General features: G+C 37.0%; 1 protein-coding gene across 1 annotated transcript in view; it reads right to left on the reverse strand.

Annotated features, from left to right (window-relative positions):
- tmco4 (transmembrane and coiled-coil domains 4) overlaps positions 1 to 6,609 on the reverse strand; it is a 28,758-nt gene extending 22,149 nt beyond the window's left edge. The window contains exons 1-6 of the mRNA XM_057827772.1: positions 6,338 to 6,609; positions 5,699 to 5,849; positions 5,414 to 5,588; positions 5,094 to 5,121; positions 1,754 to 1,883; positions 1,544 to 1,641 (exon numbers count right to left, since the gene is read on the reverse strand). Coding sequence (XP_057683755.1) covers positions 1,544 to 1,641; positions 1,754 to 1,883; positions 5,094 to 5,121; positions 5,414 to 5,588; positions 5,699 to 5,849; positions 6,338 to 6,380 — 625 coding nt within the window. The 5' untranslated portion in view covers positions 6,381 to 6,609. The remainder of the gene's footprint in view (positions 1 to 1,543; positions 1,642 to 1,753; positions 1,884 to 5,093; positions 5,122 to 5,413; positions 5,589 to 5,698; positions 5,850 to 6,337) is intronic.
- Positions 6,610 to 20,362: the final 13,753 nt, after the last annotated feature.

Raw genomic sequence — 20,362 nt, forward strand, 5'->3', positions numbered from 1 at the left:
GACTATAAGGCGCACCTGACCATAAGCCGCCACCCACCAAATTTGACAAGAAAAGGGCATTTGTTCATAGATAAGCCGCACTGGAAAATAAACTGCAGCTTTCCTCATTGAATTATGGGATATTTACACCAAAAGATATTAACCGGTAACCTAGCATGCATTGCAGTGCTACAGATGTAAATAACAATCAAAATTCATGGCCTGTGTTAATTATTTCTTCAGTTACTCTCCCAGTTGTTTCATTAAGTGGTATTTGGTAACACTTTATTTGACAGTGGCACCATAAAACTGTCATAAGACCATCATAATAATGATTATTGAATGCTTATGACATATGTCAAATTATCTCACTTTTGAATGGATGTTTAAGATCTGAGCTGGACACAAATGGAATGTTGTTGACAAAATTTTCCGGATGATACTTAATGACATTCATTCATTCATCAATTCCCATGATAGTGTCATAATCATGTCATAATTTTGACGGTCTTATAGCAGTTTTATGACGCTGCTGTCAAATAAAGTTACCTATCAACCCAAATAAATCAATAAATAAGCCGCACTGGACTATGAGCCGCAGGATTCAAAATGAGGGAAAAAAGTTGCGGCTTATAGTCCGAAAATTAAGGGATGTCACAATGAAAAAAATGGCGTCTGTAAAAAAGTCACTGATATCTACCTCATAACTATCGCTTAATTGAATTTTTTTTTGTTACTGTCGCATTTTCTCGGATATGTTAGATGATAAATAATTGATCCAAACAAAGAAAAATTGGGGGAAAAAAAAAAAAAAACTTTAAAAGGGTAACTATATGAAAAAGAAAATCTCGACCACTCCTTGATGTCTGCGATTTCTGTATCGCCACCCTTGTCATATTACCATGTTTCACCCATAAAATCCCCCAAAAATCCAGCTGTGGCCATTCACAGCTGTGTTGACACTCAGTGATACATGCTACATGGAGTTTTCTGGATCAAAACAAGGTGAGTACGCGATAAAATCTTGTTAAAGTCATGGCGTCTGTAATTCTGCTCTCGAGTGCTCTCACCTCCAAATAGGGTTTTGCTGTTTAAAAAACTTTTTTTTTTGAAAAATGCCCTCCTGTTCAAAAATTTTTGTCCCCCAGAAAATTGAGATTTTAAGCTTTCAATGATGTATCACACATGGATATCGGACAATTTAGAAAGTTGGCCAAATTGGGGGTCTCGGAGCAGAACTTCAAGTCACCTGAGTGTTTTCCGCCATATATCGAGTAGAACATAATATTTAATCAGAGAATGATTTAAATAAAGAAATACGTGAATGTAAAGTAAAATAAATTAAGGGTCATTCAGGGGCCCCTATGGTCCTGAGGCGCGTACAACATACCCGGTTGCCCCCCACCCCCTTGTCGACGGGCTTGCTACTCACACATGTGTTTTTGCTGACAAACTTATATGCTATATGGCACACTGGCATACCCCTTCTCCTGCCTTAGCAGCTGGCTCTAAGGCTCCTCTATGATCACATGACAAACTGCATGGGAAATGAAAGATCAATCACCAATTAAAGTTCCACCACCAACAGTTGCTAGTCCAACGAGGAGATAGCGTCTTAATTTTCGACCCCTTTCTCTCCTCTGTCGCCTGGATGACTCCTCCCTAGTTAACAAAGCAATGGAATCAGCTGCTGTAGTTACATTTTTGTCAAGGCTTAAATCCATCTTTTGAGATAAACATTTGAAAACGGTAGTGCACTTCTTTAGCAACTTACTCGCTCTCCTCTCCTCCTTCCCTCAGCTTCTCACCAAGCGTCTCCTCAAAGTCTTCCAGCTCTTGTGGAGACACTCGGAGCAAAAAGCCAACGTGCCGGATGAGCACCCTTGCTCTGGCATCATAGTGGCCTAGGAGCATTAGGTACATCTTACTTTTAAGATAATGAAGGAGGCAATTTGTAACCGGAATTTAGCATGATATTATATAAAACAAAAATTTTGAATAGATTATTTCAGTAAAAAGGTCATTTCAGAGTTTCAGATGCTTCATTTGATTCAAGTTGTGTCTTTTTCATTCATGAACATAAAAATGTTTTTTTTTTAATTGTTTTTCTTGGGGGGGTACTTCTTTATATCATTGTTTAATTTGTTGTTATGCCAGTCTATTATAAAACTTAACAAAAGTGCAGTTAAAAATACTTCAGAATCGAGACATATGGATCCTGGAAATCCTAATTTCCAATGGGAACTGTGAACGGAAAAAAATCATAGAGTATCCTCAGACACATTATTTTTGTCATAACAGGTTCCAATGTATGCTTGAGCTGCATTATATTTCAGTAAAACTCGTATTCCTATGCGTTGCAGTAGCACACGTTACTGAATAAACAAAGAAACATCAGTGACAAAGTGAGACCAGAATTCAAACTCTACACCACTGCTTCTCAATTATTTTCTGTTACGCCCCCTCCCTCAGGAACACGTAAACATTTCACACTCCTCCCAAACTCTCTGCCGCCACTGTAAATAGTGTCATTTGTCTATAAAAGTATTATCATTATAAGTACACCTCTTTATAACACTGTCCTTTTTAACATGAAAGAAAAGAGTAATTTAGATCAACTTACAATAAAGTATAACTTGATTAAAATTTTGTTTAAACAGAAAACTCTTAAAGCGCATCAATTGTAGCCTGAATAAAAAAATAAATAAATAAATAAAAAATTTAAAAAGTCACATCGAAACTGTAAAAATACAAACAAGGTACATTTTTTTGACCATTTGGTATTGAAAAATAAAATTTCATAAAATCACTTTATAATAATAAATTCTAATTGATTCGCCACATTTACTCATGAGGACAAAATGCGAAAAACATGCCAAATATTGCCAATAATCATCCCGCTTTGTCAGTGTTACATCAGTAAACCAGCGAGCACTGTTAGCATCATATAAGGTGGCATACCAAGTTGTTCAGTGCAAAATAAACCCACATCATAGCAAAGGAGCTGATACTGCCTGCACAAAAAAAACTGTTAAAGATGTACGATAACATCGGTTACCGAAAATAATCCACATTAAAAAAATTCAACCGATAATGCAATCCGATAGTTATATACTTGATTTAGACTCCAAATGTACGCAATCGATGCACTTTTGTCCAATTCTGCACCGCCGCCTCAACCCCTCTTCCCTCTGAAGCCCCTGTCGAATGAGTGATGCTTAACATGACATGGTTGAAGCAGTTGGCTATCATGGCAGCTCTGTCAGTGTGGGTTGACTTTTCCGTGTGTGAAACAAATGACGCTCTCGCTATCTGCAAAATATGCACTGCAGAAGTTCCATGAGACGGAAAAAAAGCGTCCTCATTCAACACCTCTAACTTGATCAGCCATTTAAAGCTGCATCACAAAGATTTGTGGAACAAATGCGTGGCTGCCGCTGGCGCGAAGGCTAAAGCTAATAATGTGAAGCTACAGGGCTTGTGACGATTGGAGACGCTTTTGACAAGCAGAGACGTTTTGATGGAAGTGATCCAAGAGCCAAAGACCTGGATGAAAAAATAATGCAGTTTATAGCCTTCAATGACCAGCCAGCAAGAATAATTTGCTTCCAAATAATGTTTTGAACTATATCTATTCTTGAATAAAGAATATTTCTGACAAGCAATCTTTTTTAAGATTAAATACAATAATTTATTGCTTAAAATGAGGCTGTTAATCTTATTTTCAGCTAGCTATTTTTCTTATTTCAAAAAATCTGAGTGAGTGAAATTTACTTGCAGCACTGGCTGATAATTTCTCATTTCCAATCGATTTACACTGAAAACAAGGAAATTTAACTAGTTTTAAGGAACTGGGTTTTTGCAGCGTGGTAATGTTTTATATGTTAAGAATGGCTTACTTTTCAAGACTTTTTTGTGCAACTTATCTATTTACTCTGTAAGCAAGTAATTGTTGCCAAAAGCTTACCAGTACATATTTTCATACAATCTGTCATGTAGATGTTAGAATTTACTACTTGTTCACATTTAATGTGGAAAAAGTAGCAATAAATTCTACTTTTGCACAGTAACATTTGCTGTTGTGTATACTTCAAAATTTTACATATATCTTTTAATAGAATTATTGGCTTTACATTATCGGTTATCGGCTGGAAGGATGAGTAAATTATCGGTATCGGTTGAAAAATGTATTATCGTGCATCACTAAAAACTGTCCCTCTGTCCAATGAAACTGTCGTTTTTGTTCTATTAATTGTTGTTTTTTTGGTCAAATTGTTTGGCATATTGTCCTCATGAGTTAATGTTGCTCATCAATTTGAATTTGTTATTATATATTGCTCTTATTAAATTTTAATTTTCAGTATTAAATGGTGAAAAATGTACCTTGAGTGTATTTTACAGTTTGGACATGACTTTTATTTATTTTATTTTATTTTTTGCTTTAATTTAGGCCAAGTGATGCGCTTTAAGTCGTTTCTGTTACAACAAAACAATGTTAAGAAAGTTAAACTTTATTGTAAGTTGTTTTTTTTCTTTAATATTAAAATGGACAAATTTGTTATGCAGAAATGTACTTTTAATAATAATAATTTTATAGACAAATGATACTATTTACAGTGGGGGCAGAAAGTTGTGGGGGCGCGAAACGTTTAAGTCTTCCTGGAGGAGGGGTAACAGAAAATAATTTAGAAGCACTGTTTAAGTGAAACTAACTCATTTTTTTGTCTCAGGTTATCGATTTGAGGTTCAAACAATGGCATCATAACTAGCAGCATACAACAGATATGTAGTTTGCTAAGCTGTTTTTTTGTGGGGGGTTTGGTCACATGAATTTTACTCTGCACATGATGGGATTTGTGACATCGCCAGCACAATATAATATGCCCAACATTACGCCCTTTTGTGATTGATTAATTATTCCCTTTAATTCTTATCCCATGACTGCAATATCGGCACTCTCAGGAAAGTAATGCCATAAATTTCAATAATTAAAAGAACATTTGAAATTAAAGGGGAAACAAAAAAAGGTTTCCTTGTAATTACAGTGAATTACTATCACAAAATCCGACTAAATTTACATGCAACAGACTTACAGTATCAGTAAGGTTTCTTACCATCTTTCACTGAGAAAGACACCAAGTCCTGCAATAAAAGAATAAGTATGTTTAAAGACTAGGAATTAAAACGAACAAAAAAAACATGCCAGGAGTCAGGACACTAGATGTAGTATTCGAAAGGCAACTTTCTTTTATCACTGTCTAATACCTGATTCATAGAAGATTGCCAATATGCATTTTCCTGGATTTGTTTTTGCAATCAGCAAAATACTGATCTAATCTGATCATGTATTAAATCCACTAAAATACATTTAGCTGAACATTTTACACATAAAACCTTTGTTTTTCCATATTCTAGTTTGCTATAAGAGTGATACCTGTATGATGGGGATAGCTCCTGTAGCCATTAGTGGTTCAGCTCGCAGGATGGACAAGAAGGTGTCAGAGCCCTCAAAACCCAGGCCTGACAGGAAGGCCCCCATGACGGGCATCACAGATTCATCAAGGTCTAGCCAGCCGACCAACCCCTTCAGGTACTGTTCCCTGAATGCACTGATATGAGGATGGGAGCACAGTTATAGTTCTTACTTTTTTGGGGGGGTAACATTTCTATGTTTTTTGTGTGTACCTAAGTTGACATGTTCCTATCTAGCTTGTATTACCTGTTTTCATTCCCAGTAAATAAATGTCCCAGTGACACGCCACACAAGGCAGCATAGGCAAATCGGCCCTGTTCACTCATCTGTCTACTGATAATTTCCTCAGGGCTTTGGTCATAGGAAGAATTCTTTGTTGCTTTTGCTCCCCCTGGATCTGAAAAGATAAACAGGCACTTAAATTTAATTATTAACTAAATCAGCAGTGACATGCATGTACTTCGTGTATAAAAGGAACATCGAAGACACGCAAAGTTCACCAGTAAATTACAGTTGTTATTATTAAAAATTACGTTATTATTCCAAATGTATTTTGGGCCGCTTTTTAAGCAAATGGGCGTGTGGATATTGAATTTTGACAGGCATGCGACCCATAAAGCTCCAATGAACCAGATTACTACTTCTCATGGGAGCTGATCGGAATCCATTGTGGACTTGCAAGCTCTGTATGTGCTCTTTTATAAGTGAAGCTATTGAAACATATGTATGGAAGAAAGATGGCTTGTTGGCAGTAACAAGTATCACTCGAGTTCGCGCCATTAGACGGATGCGAACGCAGTCTCGGTAACTTGCAAGCTACTGATTTCTAATAAAATATATATAACGCCAACATACTCTAACCTCATAATACAGTGTTTCACATACCAGGGGTAAAATTAATATCCGTACTGCTTTGCTGTTCCTCCATTCTATGTCCCAACTCTCAGGGTCGAACTTGTGATGTTGCCTTCAAGTTTCCGGACCGAGCTCGGAGATGTCATGCCCATATTAGGCACTTATTAAAGTTTAGGAAAAACTCCACGAAACCTTCATGTGGAACCACTGTTATTTCTACCTGTATAAAACCAAATTAAAAAACACTAATACGGACATGTACGTTCAAACCTAATGGGCATCTTTTGTTGAATAGTTTTTTTGTGACGTTTTTCCACGTGGCCTAAAACTGGGTGGAGCCTTTCAACAGGACGTGTCCCCTCTTACATAGATATTACATTTAAAAAGCGCTAGATGAATAATGCGCATTTGACCACTGTTATCCCTTGCCGGCCATGTTGTATCAGTGCTATTCGAGAAACGTAACATTATGATCAAAGGAGCGTGTAATTTAAAACACTATAAATTGCTCCGTTTTTAACCGATTTTCAAACTTGGTTTGCCATAAACTTCAAATTTGCATTAAATTAAGAGAATATTAAAAAAAATATATATTCAACATCCAGCCTGAAATAATGCACATTAATACAATTTGTTTAAAAAACAAGCCATTTGAAAATCTGTCAAGCTTTCTCCGAGTTATTCGTATTTTGGGGGTTTTGTTTTTGTTTTGTTTTTTCACCTTAGCTTCTCCACAAAATAATCCGCCAGGGAAGTCAGCTGCTCTAACCTTCTGATGCATGAATTATGAAATCCTTGTTCAAGATTACTTTCCATGGGACCAGATCAGTCTCATAAGGAACACACACACATGTGCGATGCACACACTCATTTAACACAACACCATAGTGGACTCCATGCACCTGCACACTCAACATAAAACAATGTAAATTTACTATCAAAAATGAATTAATTTGTGTTCTATTGTGAACATAGAAACCATTGATCCCATTTTTGCTTTGATAAACATTTAAACAATCTTTGGGAAAGTTCAACACTTTCAACACAATAGGCATAAGAAAAACAATGAAACTAGTTGTGACTCCTACACCTCGGCACAAATGGATGGAATTTCATGGGCTATTCCGTAAACTGCCTTATTCTTTGCTGCTTTTGAAGTCGACAAAATAAGATAAAATGCATATAGTCATGCAAACTGCGCAAGGCAAGGCAAGGGAAATTTATTTGTATAGCGCAAGTCACCACAAGGCAATTCAAAGTGCTTTACATCACATGAAGGTCATAAAAATCACATTTAAATCAATAGATCGTTAAAACAAAGGCAATCGAAACAGGAAGGAATTTATACATAAAAATAGCATTAAATTGGAATCAGAAATGGAAATAAAGCAGAAAAGGAATAAAAAGCAAATAGCCTGAAGTTTGAAATATGTAGACAGTTATGGATATGCTGTAATAAACAAAAGCGTTTTTAGCCCTGATTGATGAAACTACAGCTAATCTTCACAAAAATGTATATTTTAAATTAACTGCTCATAAATATAACAACTACATACGAACTTATAACTTAAACAGTCATAAAAACAGCAACACAATTAAGTATCATGCGTTCAAAAATATACTGGAGGATGAATGATGTCCACTACATTGGAAACGTGGTAAATCATAAATTTCTACATATTATACACAAATATTTCATATTCCAAACAGATACTATCTTTTCCTAGATATTGTATTATAATTCATATTCCAAACAGATATTATCTTTTCCTAGTCACTGTATTATAATTTGGGCATAGAAATATTGACAGCACATGCCATTTGTAATTGACACGAGTGGCAGGTGTATCTATCTTGGATTCAGAGGATATTTACGTGCAGTTACACCATCTGACTATTGAACTGACCTCAATAGAGTATGGCAGCAGACAGCACTCTTGATGTTGCTTCGCAGTTATGGTGTTATGGTGTTATACTTATATAGCGCTTTTCCACCTTAAACCAGAGACACCAATGCATTAAAGATAAAGGTACGTTTCAGGGGATAAGATAGCCGAGAGAGCCGCCGATTACTAACAAGGTCTACTCTAGCTTTTCGCATCTAGCTCTCTATGTAGGTGATGTCTATGGTCAAATCTATCGACTCACATAACAATAATAATTATTTGATAAACCTGGCTAAAAATCTAATTAATAATAACTAAAAATAACTTATTTATATTATTATTAACACATTTGAACATGTCAGATTTTTTAACAGTTAATATAAATCTCCCATAATATTTGTCTGCATAATCCATATAGTAAAAATTAAAAAAATAAAAAGCCATCGATTTTCTGTACAGTTATCCTCATCAAAACGAATATGAGTGGATAGTGTTGTCATAAGTCAATAGTCTAAATATTTGTCAATGCATTGTTAAGAGTGTTTGCACATAACTCATTAAACATTTTACATTAAACGTATCAAATGTACCAGAACCATACAGGTATATCTTAAAAAACAAAACAACAACTATGTATTACCAACAGGGGGCAGTTTCAACCTATAAATCGACGTGATACGCTCAAAAGTCCAAATTCAGTCTGTAGAGGCAGATCAGTATAGTACAGTACTGTATTGTCTATACTTGGCCTTTACTCCCATCAAGTCGACTGTTTCTTTGGGAGAAGATGTGAATCACGTGCATAAACAAAAAAGAAGTGCTAAGCTGTGAAAAGCAGGTGGTAAACGTCATGTGGAACAAATTCAACTGTGCAATGAGGGTACTTTGTCAAAATAATACACTCAACATGTCACAGAAGAATTTCAAAATCCACATGAGCAGTTTGTGTATTTTAGAAAAGTACAGTATCTTGTTTGTATCAGTCTGTAGCCTGTAAAGTAATGCATCAGAACTTTTTAATAGGCTTGCTCATCTGAAATTGCAAATGCATAATAGCTTCATGTTTTGTGTTCTCTGTCTTCTGATGATTAAGGCCTTAAACAATACCCATTAACCATGTCCATTATGATAAACATGCAAAAAAAAAAAAAAAAAAAAAGGCCAACCCACAAATGATCAGGGAAAATAAATGATATGAAACGTCCAGTGTTGAGAATACAGTGATTGTTAGAAAGTATACTGTATAAATTTGAAATAAATCCATAAATTGAAAAAATTCTCCTTGTGTAAATACCAGGACCTTATTTGAACTCTAACGCAGAATAATTCTTGTACTGAGACTTGTTTGATCAGCATGCTTTCTTGTTTAGAGAACAAAGCCTGCTGTTTTGTTTTACAGACAATTGTTACTGATGAGCGGCAATAGAATCACGCGATTGCTTGTTTGAATGTAATGTCAAACAAATGCACAGTTGCATCTAGAGTATTTTCTGTTTTGAAATTGGGAGAAATTTGCAAGCTATTCTCCTGCTGAAAAGAATTGATAGGTTAAAAAACACTCTTTACGTACAGTGTATCACAAAAGTGAGTACACCCCTTGCATTTCTGCAGATATTTAAGTATATCTTTTCATGGGACAACACTGACAAAATGACACTTTGACACAATGAAAAGTAGTCTGTGTGCTGCTTATATAATAGAGTTAATTTATTTTCCCCTCAAAAATATAGCCATTAATATCTAAATCCCGGGCACCAAAAGTGAGTACACCCCCTTAGAAACTACGTACATCCCTAAATGTCCAAATTGAGTACTGATTGTCATTTTCCCTCCAAAATGTCATGTGACTCATTACAGGAGTGCTGTCAACATTGCTGCAGAGACTGAAGAGGTGGGGGGGTCATTCCCACCACCATGCTTGACTGTAGGCATGACACACTTATCTTTGTACTCCTCACCTGGTCGCCGCCACACATGCTTGAGACCATCGGAACCAAACAAATTAATCTTTGTCTCATCAGACCATAGGACATGGTTCCAGTAATCCATGTGCTTTGTTGACATGTCTTCAGCAAACTGTTTGCGGGCTTTCTTGTGTACCGTCTTCAGAAGAGGCTTCCTCCTGGGGTGACAGCCATGTACACCAATTTGATGTAGAGTACGGCGTATGGTCTGAGCATTAACAGGCTGACCCCCCACCTCTTCAATTTGTGCAGCAAAGCTGAAAGCACTCCTGTCACGAGTCACATGACATTTTGGAGGGAAAATGACAAGCAGTATTCAATTTGGACATTTAGGGCTCTACGAAGTTTCCATGCGGTGTACTCACTTTTGTTGCCAGGGGTTAGATATTAATGGCTATATTTTGAGTTATTTTGAGGGGAAAATAAATTAACTCTATTATATAATCTGCACATAGACTACTTTTCATTGTGTCAAATTGTCATTTTGTCAGTGTTATCCCATGAAAAGATATAATTAAATATCTGCAGAAATGTGAGGGGTGTACTCACTTTTGCAATACACTGTAGTTGATGCAATTATCAACCTGCTTGGAGACACAAGTCTGATCAGGATTTACAAAAACAACCTGGAGCGTATTCCAGCTGAATGTGGCCATGAGGCAAGGTACAACCATAAACGGACTTTAAGGGGAGTCAAGGGGGCATGCCCCCTCCAGTGGCCGAAAAGTGTCATTGCATGTAATTGTCTTTCCTATATATGATTTTAAAATTAAGAATATTGTCTACAAAACTTGTAAAGTAATAAAAAAATAAAAATAAATAAATAAATAAATGAAACGAACAACAAAAAAAATCTTTAAAACGCGTCAAAATTATTTTTCGAACAGATCATGTGACCAGCACCTTAGATGGTCATTTGCTTTGCTTAGCCGAAACCACCTGAGAACTGAAGAGGCAAGATGGATATACAGATTTTTTTACGACTACTACTGAGCAAGAAGCAGGGATTGAAAATGTGGACCATGAAACGCCAGAGAGCACCGCCAAAATCGTGAGCGGAGTTTCAATTTGCCCCTCTAAAGACCCTAATTGTACAACAGAGGCAACACCGACGGGCGTACCATATTCAATGGATGACAATCTTCGGGAAAATTATAGCTGTTCTAAGCAGCCTGATTTAGAAACTCCCTAAAAATGACAGGAAACAAAAAACACTCATTTTCAACTTATTATTATAAATATTCTTGCAAGTTAATTTTATTGCTGACACTGAGTTGCGGAGTCATCAACATGTTGTGTCCCCAATGCTCCAAAAGTGAACTCCGCCTATGGGTACAACCTGAACTGATTGCCAGCCATTCACGGGACCAGGGGGCGGAACTTAGGGGGTCCTGGGGGACTGGGCCTCTTAGGGGCCAGGTTTACGTGCATAAAGTGGGCATGGTTAGGCGAGGGGAGGTCAAACAGAAAGTTAAGATGTTGTGCGGAGCTGCAATATGGTGTTTAAGTGTTAAAATATCTCTGCCAGCTCCCCTGCTTGGCCAGTTGTCTGGAAAAAAAAATTCCATTTGCACCCTCGAAACACACACACCGGACGATCATCTTGAAGGGCCCACGAAAATGTGAAGAATAATTGTCCACAACTACCACAGCCCGCAAACACTTCCTGTAATTTTCAAAGTTCACTGTTAACATTGTATTTTGTCTTGAAGAGCAGAGGCATTTCAAACATTTCATGTCACAAGACAGATGCTTTTACGAGCCTCCCTCTGTCAGCCATCAGCTATCGAGCCAGACTTCAACCAAATTCTCCTTCTCCACCCCTGCATAATCTCTGCTTTTGTGTGTTTAGCTTGACAATGGATTACTCATTGGTAAGCAGACAGGTAGACGAGCTTGGCTCAAATCCGGCAAGTTCAAACAAATCCTCCCCTTTTCCTATCACTAACAGACAATGACAAGTCTTTTCTCCCATCTGTCTCCTTGACAATCAGCAGGAGTTGAAACCAACTGGGAGGACTCTTTGACCTTGTGGATAATGCTGGAGGGTGTGTGTGTGTGTATACATACAGTAAAAGCAGGAAGTTGGGAAGCAAATAACAGAAGTGATCTTAAAGACGACAACATGTCTGGAAGTGAAAGGCAGGGAAAACTTGAGAGGGATGTGCAGAGCAGATGACAGTGTTAACAGGCCTATCGGAAAGCTTGTCATCTTGCTGTCTACTTAAAGGACATCCGGGTGTTCGTCATACCTGGTGAGGCATACAGGTACGAGTTTGAGTTTGGGTCGTTGGTCCTGCTCTGGTATGTCTGTCAATAATCAAGATTTGACCAGGTGGGAAGATTGTGTCTTTTGTGTCGGTTGCCATTTTTCTTCTAGTTTTGTGTTGCCATAGGTGTGGTTTGTCTAATAACATTAGGGGTCACAAGCTCAGCCTTTGATTCAACCTGCCACAACATATTCCTCTGCAAATTTGCATTTAAGTACAACCATGTTCCTTTTTTATTATTATTTTTTTTTGTAAATCAAACTCACATACCACAAAAGTGACTTCAGCCAAGTACCTTTACGTTTATGTGTGTGCATGGATCGGTCGATGAGGGCATTTATTCCACAAGTGCACTTGTCATGGTACATGTGAGGGCTTGTGTGGGTGTGTGTTCATGTGAGTGTTTTGTGTGGAGTGTCACTAAAGCAGCTGGTGTTTCAATGGAGGGAGTGTGCAGGAAGTGAAGCAGCAGTAGTGGGATGAATCACAATCGGAGGAATTAATGCACAATGCAGCTGCTCTGCTCTACACTATAGAACTATCAATTTGGGGGAAAATGCATTCAATAGTAGCAACAACAAAAATAACAATATTAAATTAAAAAACTAACCTTTTTTCCATGTTACAATATTCTATACAGCCAATAAAACCAGCAATAAGGACAATTTAACTATTATTAAACAAGCTAAATAAGTTTTTTAAAATGCGAAAAAGCAGAGTTGTCGGTATTATCGGGTAGCTGATAATATCGGCCGATAAAAGCATTTGAAAATGGTATCGGATAATATCACCTTTGATTTTTTTTTTTTCCATTATCAGTTTTGGAACAATTTGCATGTTGCCTTCAGAGTAAATGTTGATGTTTTCTGCTTTTGTGCAACTGCTGGTGACAGTTTGGCACAGCCGTTATGCTTACTGACCATTAGATGTTCACTATTAAAGTATCAAAGATGCTTGGGATTTGTTATGTGAGCAGACCATTTGTAATCATGGTGCAAAAATTAAAATCAACAATAAATGACTGAAAAATAATGAATATGTTAAGTCCACGATCCCGCATATCCAGGGGTGGACTGGAACCAAAAATGGAACCTGGCATTTCTGTACTGGGCGGCCCACCTTGTGTCGGTGTATATATTTGGTGGAAAAAACTCAGGTGACTTGAAGTTCTGCTCTGAGACCCACAATTTGGCCAAATTTCAAAATTGTCCTATGTGCATGTGTGATACATCATTGGAAAGCTTAAAATCTCAATTTTCTGGTGGAAGAAATTTTTTGAACAGGAGGGCATTTAAAAAATTTTTTTTTTTTAAACAGCAAAACCCTAACTGGAGGTGAGAGGATGCAATAGCATAATTAAAGACGTTAAATATTAAAGAGATATTATCGCACACTTACAGTGTATCACAAAAGTGAGTACACCCCTCGCATTTTTGCAAATATTTAACTATATCTTTTCATGGGACAACACTGACAAAATGACACTTTGACACAATGAAAAGCTGTCTGTGCGCAGCTTATATAATAGAGTTAATTTATTTTCCTCTCAAAATAACTCAAAATATAGCCATTAATAACCAAATCCCTGGCAACAAAAGTGAGTACATCGCATGGGAACTACGTACAACCCTAAATGTCTAAATTGAGTACTGCTTGTCATTTTTCCTCCAAAATGTCATGTGACTCGTTACAGGAGTGCTGTCAGCATTGCTGCAGAGATCCGAATGTGAGGAGAGAGCTGTGAATGACCACAGCCGGACTTTTTGGGGATTTTATAGGTAAAACGCGGTAATACAACAAGGGTCGAAATGCAGAAATCGCAGACATCAGATTTTCTTTTCCAAATATTTTCACTTTTAAACTTTTTTTTTTTTTTTCTTTGTTTGGATCGATTATTTATCATCTAACACACAGGTGTCAAACCGATTCCAGAAAGGGCCAAGTGGGTGCAGGTTTGCTTTCCAACCAATGAAGAGGACACCTTTTCACCAATTAGATCTTTTAAATGTGTAATCAGTTAAACTTTGTCAGGTGCTGCTTGTTTCAGCAGGAAGTTCATTGGTTAAACTCTCTGCGCGTTATCGGTTGGAACAAAATCCAGCACCCACTTGGTCCTTTCTGGAATTGGTTTGACACCTGTGATCTAACATATTAGAGAAAATGCGACAGTAACAAAAAAAATAAAACAAAATTAAGCGATAGTTATGAGGTAGATATCCATGACTTATTTACGGACACCATTTTTTTTCATTGTGACCTAATTTGTTTAAAAGTTTAAAAATATGCGAGTGAATAATTTTTTTAAGCCGTTTTTTTTTTAAAACTAAATATTAGCCATCAATTAAGGATTCTAAGCTAAAAATGACAGACATTTCAAATAATAAATATAATTGCTTAGCTTCTTTTTATGGCTGGGTTGAAACAAAAGCGGTTGTGTGACGTCTGTAAATGGGGGTCTCCAGGGTAAAACAGGCAAATTAAAAATAGTTCGGGGGCTTAATGCGGCATTAATCTGCTATGACAGTGTATAGACATATTGTTCTAACAAACACAACAGTTCTTTTGGCTTAAAATATAGCATTTTATTTTAAAGTGATCCTCTAACTTAAATACATGTAGGCTCTAATAAACCACAGTTGTTCTCTTGTACTAAAATATGTTGTTAGAAACACATAAAATGTTAAATCAATGGCGATATTTTATAATATTTAGTCCATATTTTGACCGTTAGTTGGCGCCATGGTTTGCGGGCTCGCAGTGATGACATAATTGGTATCTTTCCAAATGTGTAGCATGTTAAACAATTGCTTATTGCTGCCTAAACTCGCGAAGTTAAATGCCATGATGTGCTGCTTTTGGATGCAATTTCCAGTCAAATGGAAACAAGGGGAGTGAAGTGAGTGGTCAAGGTGGAATTATTATTTTTAGTGAATAAATGTGCATAAGTGGAAGCTTCTCCCCCTTTTTGGTCCCTGTATGCACGTACCCTACCCACCACGCGTTACAACTAGCGCCCGAACATTTTTCCTGGATCCTCACTCAAGTAAGGGATCCGTCTATTTTCTGGATCCAACGGTCCCACCACGTCTGCAATATTGGTTTTGGATCTGTCCATTTTTTTGATTTGTCGGTCCCACAGCGGCTTTTCGGATCAGTCTATTTTGTGGAATCGACGGCTGCGACATTGCCATGGGATCGGTCTAATTCCTGGATCTTCGAGTGAGTAAAAAAACGCGGATTTGGATTACTAATGCTATCTTTTATGTTGACTATTCTTCGTGGGAGTTTTCGCCAAATCATACTAAATAATTAAAGCACTATGGCACGCTACAGTGACGACAGTGACTCTGACTTGGACCTCACAACAATGTTGGAGTTCGTCAGGGAACGCGTGGTTGCGTACTGCTGAGCTCCCGAGGGAAGAGTGGTCAAGGTGGAAATATTATTTCTTGTGAATAAATGTGCATAGTGGAAGCTTCTCCCTTTTTTTGTACTTTTATACACGTATCCTAGCTACCACGCCTTACAATGTACAAGACATGGATTACACAAGGTGTGCTCTTTGGCCTGTACTGTATGTAAAGCACACGACAGCTCTGCATGCTAACAATCTACATAATTATAATGGGATAAGTTTGAAAACGCAATATGCTTACCTTGAATATCTCCTAATAAAACCGGACAGCATACACTCTCGCTCCCAACCGGAGTTCCCAACAGGACTCTCTCGCATCACCAGTTTTGCCCAACTTTTGTCTTATCAGGTATTTGCAGCACGCATTTTTCCCTGAAGCTCATCTTGTGAACGACCGACAGTGCTGTCCTGTTCTTCCCTTTTCAGATCTGGTTCAAATAGGAAGGGTAGAAACTGACGACATGTTGGGAAAGCTAACGAGTGACACGCTTTTTAAAAATTAAAAAATAAAATAAAAATTATTGAACACTACAAAACATACAAATAACAAATAATACAAAACAACTAGTTCACATAGAATATAACCATCTCAACATATTTACATCATAAGACATACAAAAAATAGTAAATAAATAAAAATAATAACTCAAGAGGAAATTAATTAAGTACCAAACAATTTTGCATGAGGCTCTATAGTAGACTTGCATTTATTATTTTGTATTATATTAAGTGATGTGAAATATGATTCAAATTCAACCAAAAAAATCTTAAAGTTCGGATTTACCTTTTGAAATTTAGATTTATGAATATGAAATTTCCCTAGCAATATATAAAGATTTAATATAGCAAATATTTGTTTATCTTTGGATTCAAATACAGTAATGATCGCTTTTCCTGTCAAGTCAATGTTTTGTTTAGTTTGACATAAAATATATTTCTGAAGATCCGTCCAAAACTTTACACTAATCCAGTACTTCTCAAATGGTGGGGCGCGCCCCCCCAGGGGGGCGCAGAGCGATGCCAGGGGGGGCGCGAGTGACCTCGGGGAACATGCTTTTTTTAAAAAATTTTTTTATGCCGTACTAGAATAAAGTGTACTTGCACATCCACTCCGTGGGTGGCAGTGGCGCTCTCATTTTCAAAGTGCGTGCAGTATTTTTGAAGTAAGCAAGAGCACAGTCACGGAAGAGACTCATGCAGAGCTGGACTCAGGCAGCGACCCACTGTCTTTCTCACGTGTCCGGCCGAGAAGTGCCGTTTTCGGCTTGGGATCGTCACGACCACCGCCCTCACCTACGGTTCTCCCTCGGCCGCCGAGAATGCGCTTTTTTCGGGCCGTTTGCCTTTGACTTTTAATATAGTGGGAAATGAGGAAAGACCACTGTTTACTGAGTCTAAAAATGATTATAGCGGAGAAGCCAAATCAGTTAAGACGCCACTTAAAGACATTAGACCTCAATCTCATTGACAAGCCGCTTGATTGTAGTGATGGGACGAAATGGGCCGAGGTTCCGAAGCTTGTGTCGAGTAATGGGAGGGGTGTTTCCACGAGGCTTGTAGCGAGGCGCGCGTCATTTCGGCAGAACCCGGAAATGATGACGTGAGAAGCCTCGCCGGCCGGCTGAAGCTGATGTACGCTTCGGAAGTGATCCGACGTTCGGCGCGCATTGCAAACACAGTAGGCTACAGACTACGGTATAAATTGGTTGCAAAACGCAATGGCGATCGCCTGTTATCTCACATTTTGTGCATTTCGGGCTCCTGTACTTGTTACATGATCTGTGCGCAACAGTGCAACCAGTGCAATCTTTTTTCGAGCCTTGTCCTTTGCTTGCGATGGAAATTGCGCAAAAAAAAAAAAGCGATCCTCCCCTGTATGGGAACATTTTCATTTGATTGCTTTCAATAAGGTAAGGGAGAAGAACTACATTAATATAAATGTGAGTGTGTGTACCTATCTGAACCAAACATCAACAGAATGAACAATCCATTAGTGTACTGGGAGGCACAAAAGAATACCTACCCAAATTTATAAAAACTGACACTCACATTTATCAGCACCCCAGCTTCATCTGTGCCTTGTGAAAGAAGAATATTTTCTAAAGCTGGTGAAATATTGTCCAAAAAAAAGAAACCGTTTAAAGCCAGCCACTGTGGGAAAGCTATTATTTCTCAACAAAAATGAATAACAAATTATCCTTAGTACTTGTTTTGTTATTTTTGTTTTGTTATTTTGTTCACATACTAAATTACTAACATAAGCACATTCATATCTTTCTCATAATCAAATAACCATTGAATTCTTAACAATGTTGACCTCTTGGGCTTGTAGACCACTTGATGGCGCCATAGAGTAAATGAAGCACAATGAAGCTTTGCTACATGTGCAAACCAATTGGCTGCAAAGCTTCATTGCTTCATAAGGCTTCATTTGGCCATCACTACTTGATTGTTTTTCAGCGAAAATGTGCCGAATATTGCCAATTGTCACAATCGTCCCGCTTTGTCAGTGTTATATCAGTAAACCAGTGAGCACTGTGGTGAATCAGCGAAAATAAAAACTTTCCTTCTGTCCAGAGACCTTTTTCCCCCCTTCTATTCAGTTTTGTTTTTTTTCGGTCAAATTTTTTGGCATGTTGTCCTGAAGAGTAAATGTTTCTAATCAATTTGAATTTGTTATTATTTACTGATTTTATTACATTTTATTTTTCAGTATCAAATGGTCAAAAATGTACCTTGAGTGTATTTTTACAGTTTGGATGTGACTTTTTTTTTTTTTTTTTTTTTTTTTAACTTCAGGCAAATTGATGCGCATTAAGTCTTTTCTGTTACAAGCAACACAATGTTAAAAAAGTTATACTTTATTATAAGTTGATCTATGTTACTTTTTTTCTTTAATAGAAAAAAAAGGACACAATGTTAGGCTGAGGCGTACTTATAATAGTAATATAGACGAATGATACTATTTACAGTGGCGGCAGAGAGTTGGGGGGGGGCGCGAAACATTTACGTCTTCCTTGGGGCGTAACAGAAAATAATTGAGAAGCACTGCACTAATCTAACGAGTGACACGCTGGAATTTCACGCACTGCGACGTAACAAGAATGGCAACCTATCACTTAAAATAATTTTACAAACTTCATTAAAACAAAACCATTAAGAGGGGTTTTAATATCAAATTATTATGACTCATACTAACATTTATCTTTTAAGAATTACTTGTCTTAAAAATAGAGGATCCCTTTAAAGAGGGGTGCAAGAGCAAAAACTGCTTTTTCAGCCTTGTCTTTGTTTTCCGCCATATATATATTCATAGATATCTGTGTATGTAGGGGTGTGTGTTTGTGAGTGTGTGTGAGTGTGTGTGTGTGTGTGTGCGTGTGTGTGTGCGTGTGTGTGTGTGTGTGTGTGTGTGTGTAAAAATAATTTCTTGTAACTGAAGCAAGCTCATCTATCACATATCTATTATTAATGCGATAAAAAAGGGCAATGCAACGGAAAATTGAGCAGATTTTTATGAGAAAGGATTGCGTTGAAGTGTTTTTCTTTATTTTGTTTTATTTTATTTTATTTAATCATCTTCCATGTAATAATGCCTGACCCCAGAAATAATGAACAGAATTTTTTTAATTTGAAAGCTTTATGTGATCCTTAAACATAATATAATACATTTTTAAATTCTTTTAAATGTTCTCTAATTTGTATCAAAAATGATACAATAAGCATTACATGTAGTTTTTGTAGTAAAACAAATATAATTAAATTGAGATTGAACACTATAAGGTTTTAAACATTTTTTTTTACTGCAAAGAGATCCAGAAATGCCTGTCTCTAATGTGATAATTTGGCAATAAGGTTAATGTGCACTATGGGCTTTTTATTCATTTACCTCCGTTAAGCTACTTATTTATTTCCTTATAATATAAAAAAAAAGTCAATGTTTGTGTTATCTTCAGAATATTTTCCATTTCACTGTGCATAATATAAGTCATTTGCACTTATTTTTGTTAATGTATGTTACTTCTTTAAAAAAATGATACAGATATGTTAATGTTCACATTATCTTCAATTTTAATGTACTGTACATCCTATGTTCTTTTCGGCAGGGTCACGATTTCAGCTGATTTAGAATTCAGCCCATTGAGAGAGAAGATTCAGAACGAGGAATATATGACACAGAGCAGCAAAATGTCATTATTGTTTCAGTGTCTCTACTCTAATATTTTTACAGGATATTATTTTAAGCTAAGTATTTTTCCCCAATTCCTAAATAAATAGTATGGTCATGACGAACAGTCTTGTGCTAAATGGAATATGAAATTTGAAAAATGCATTTAATCAGTAAGACAGGGCAAAATTTCTGCATAATGGTCAAAACTGTTCTTCTTGCACCTCCCGAACAGTATTTTATGCTACCGGTGTTAGTCCGGCTTTTGTCATTTCCCTGCCCTGGCTTTGGAGACGGAGGAAAGAATGTAAACAAAGCAGGAGGCGTGACAGCTAGCCGACATGCTAACCCG

This window comes from Corythoichthys intestinalis, chromosome 2, assembly GCF_030265065.1.
Source record: "Corythoichthys intestinalis isolate RoL2023-P3 chromosome 2, ASM3026506v1, whole genome shotgun sequence".
In the NCBI taxonomy this organism is placed as follows: domain Eukaryota; kingdom Metazoa; phylum Chordata; class Actinopteri; order Syngnathiformes; family Syngnathidae; genus Corythoichthys; species Corythoichthys intestinalis.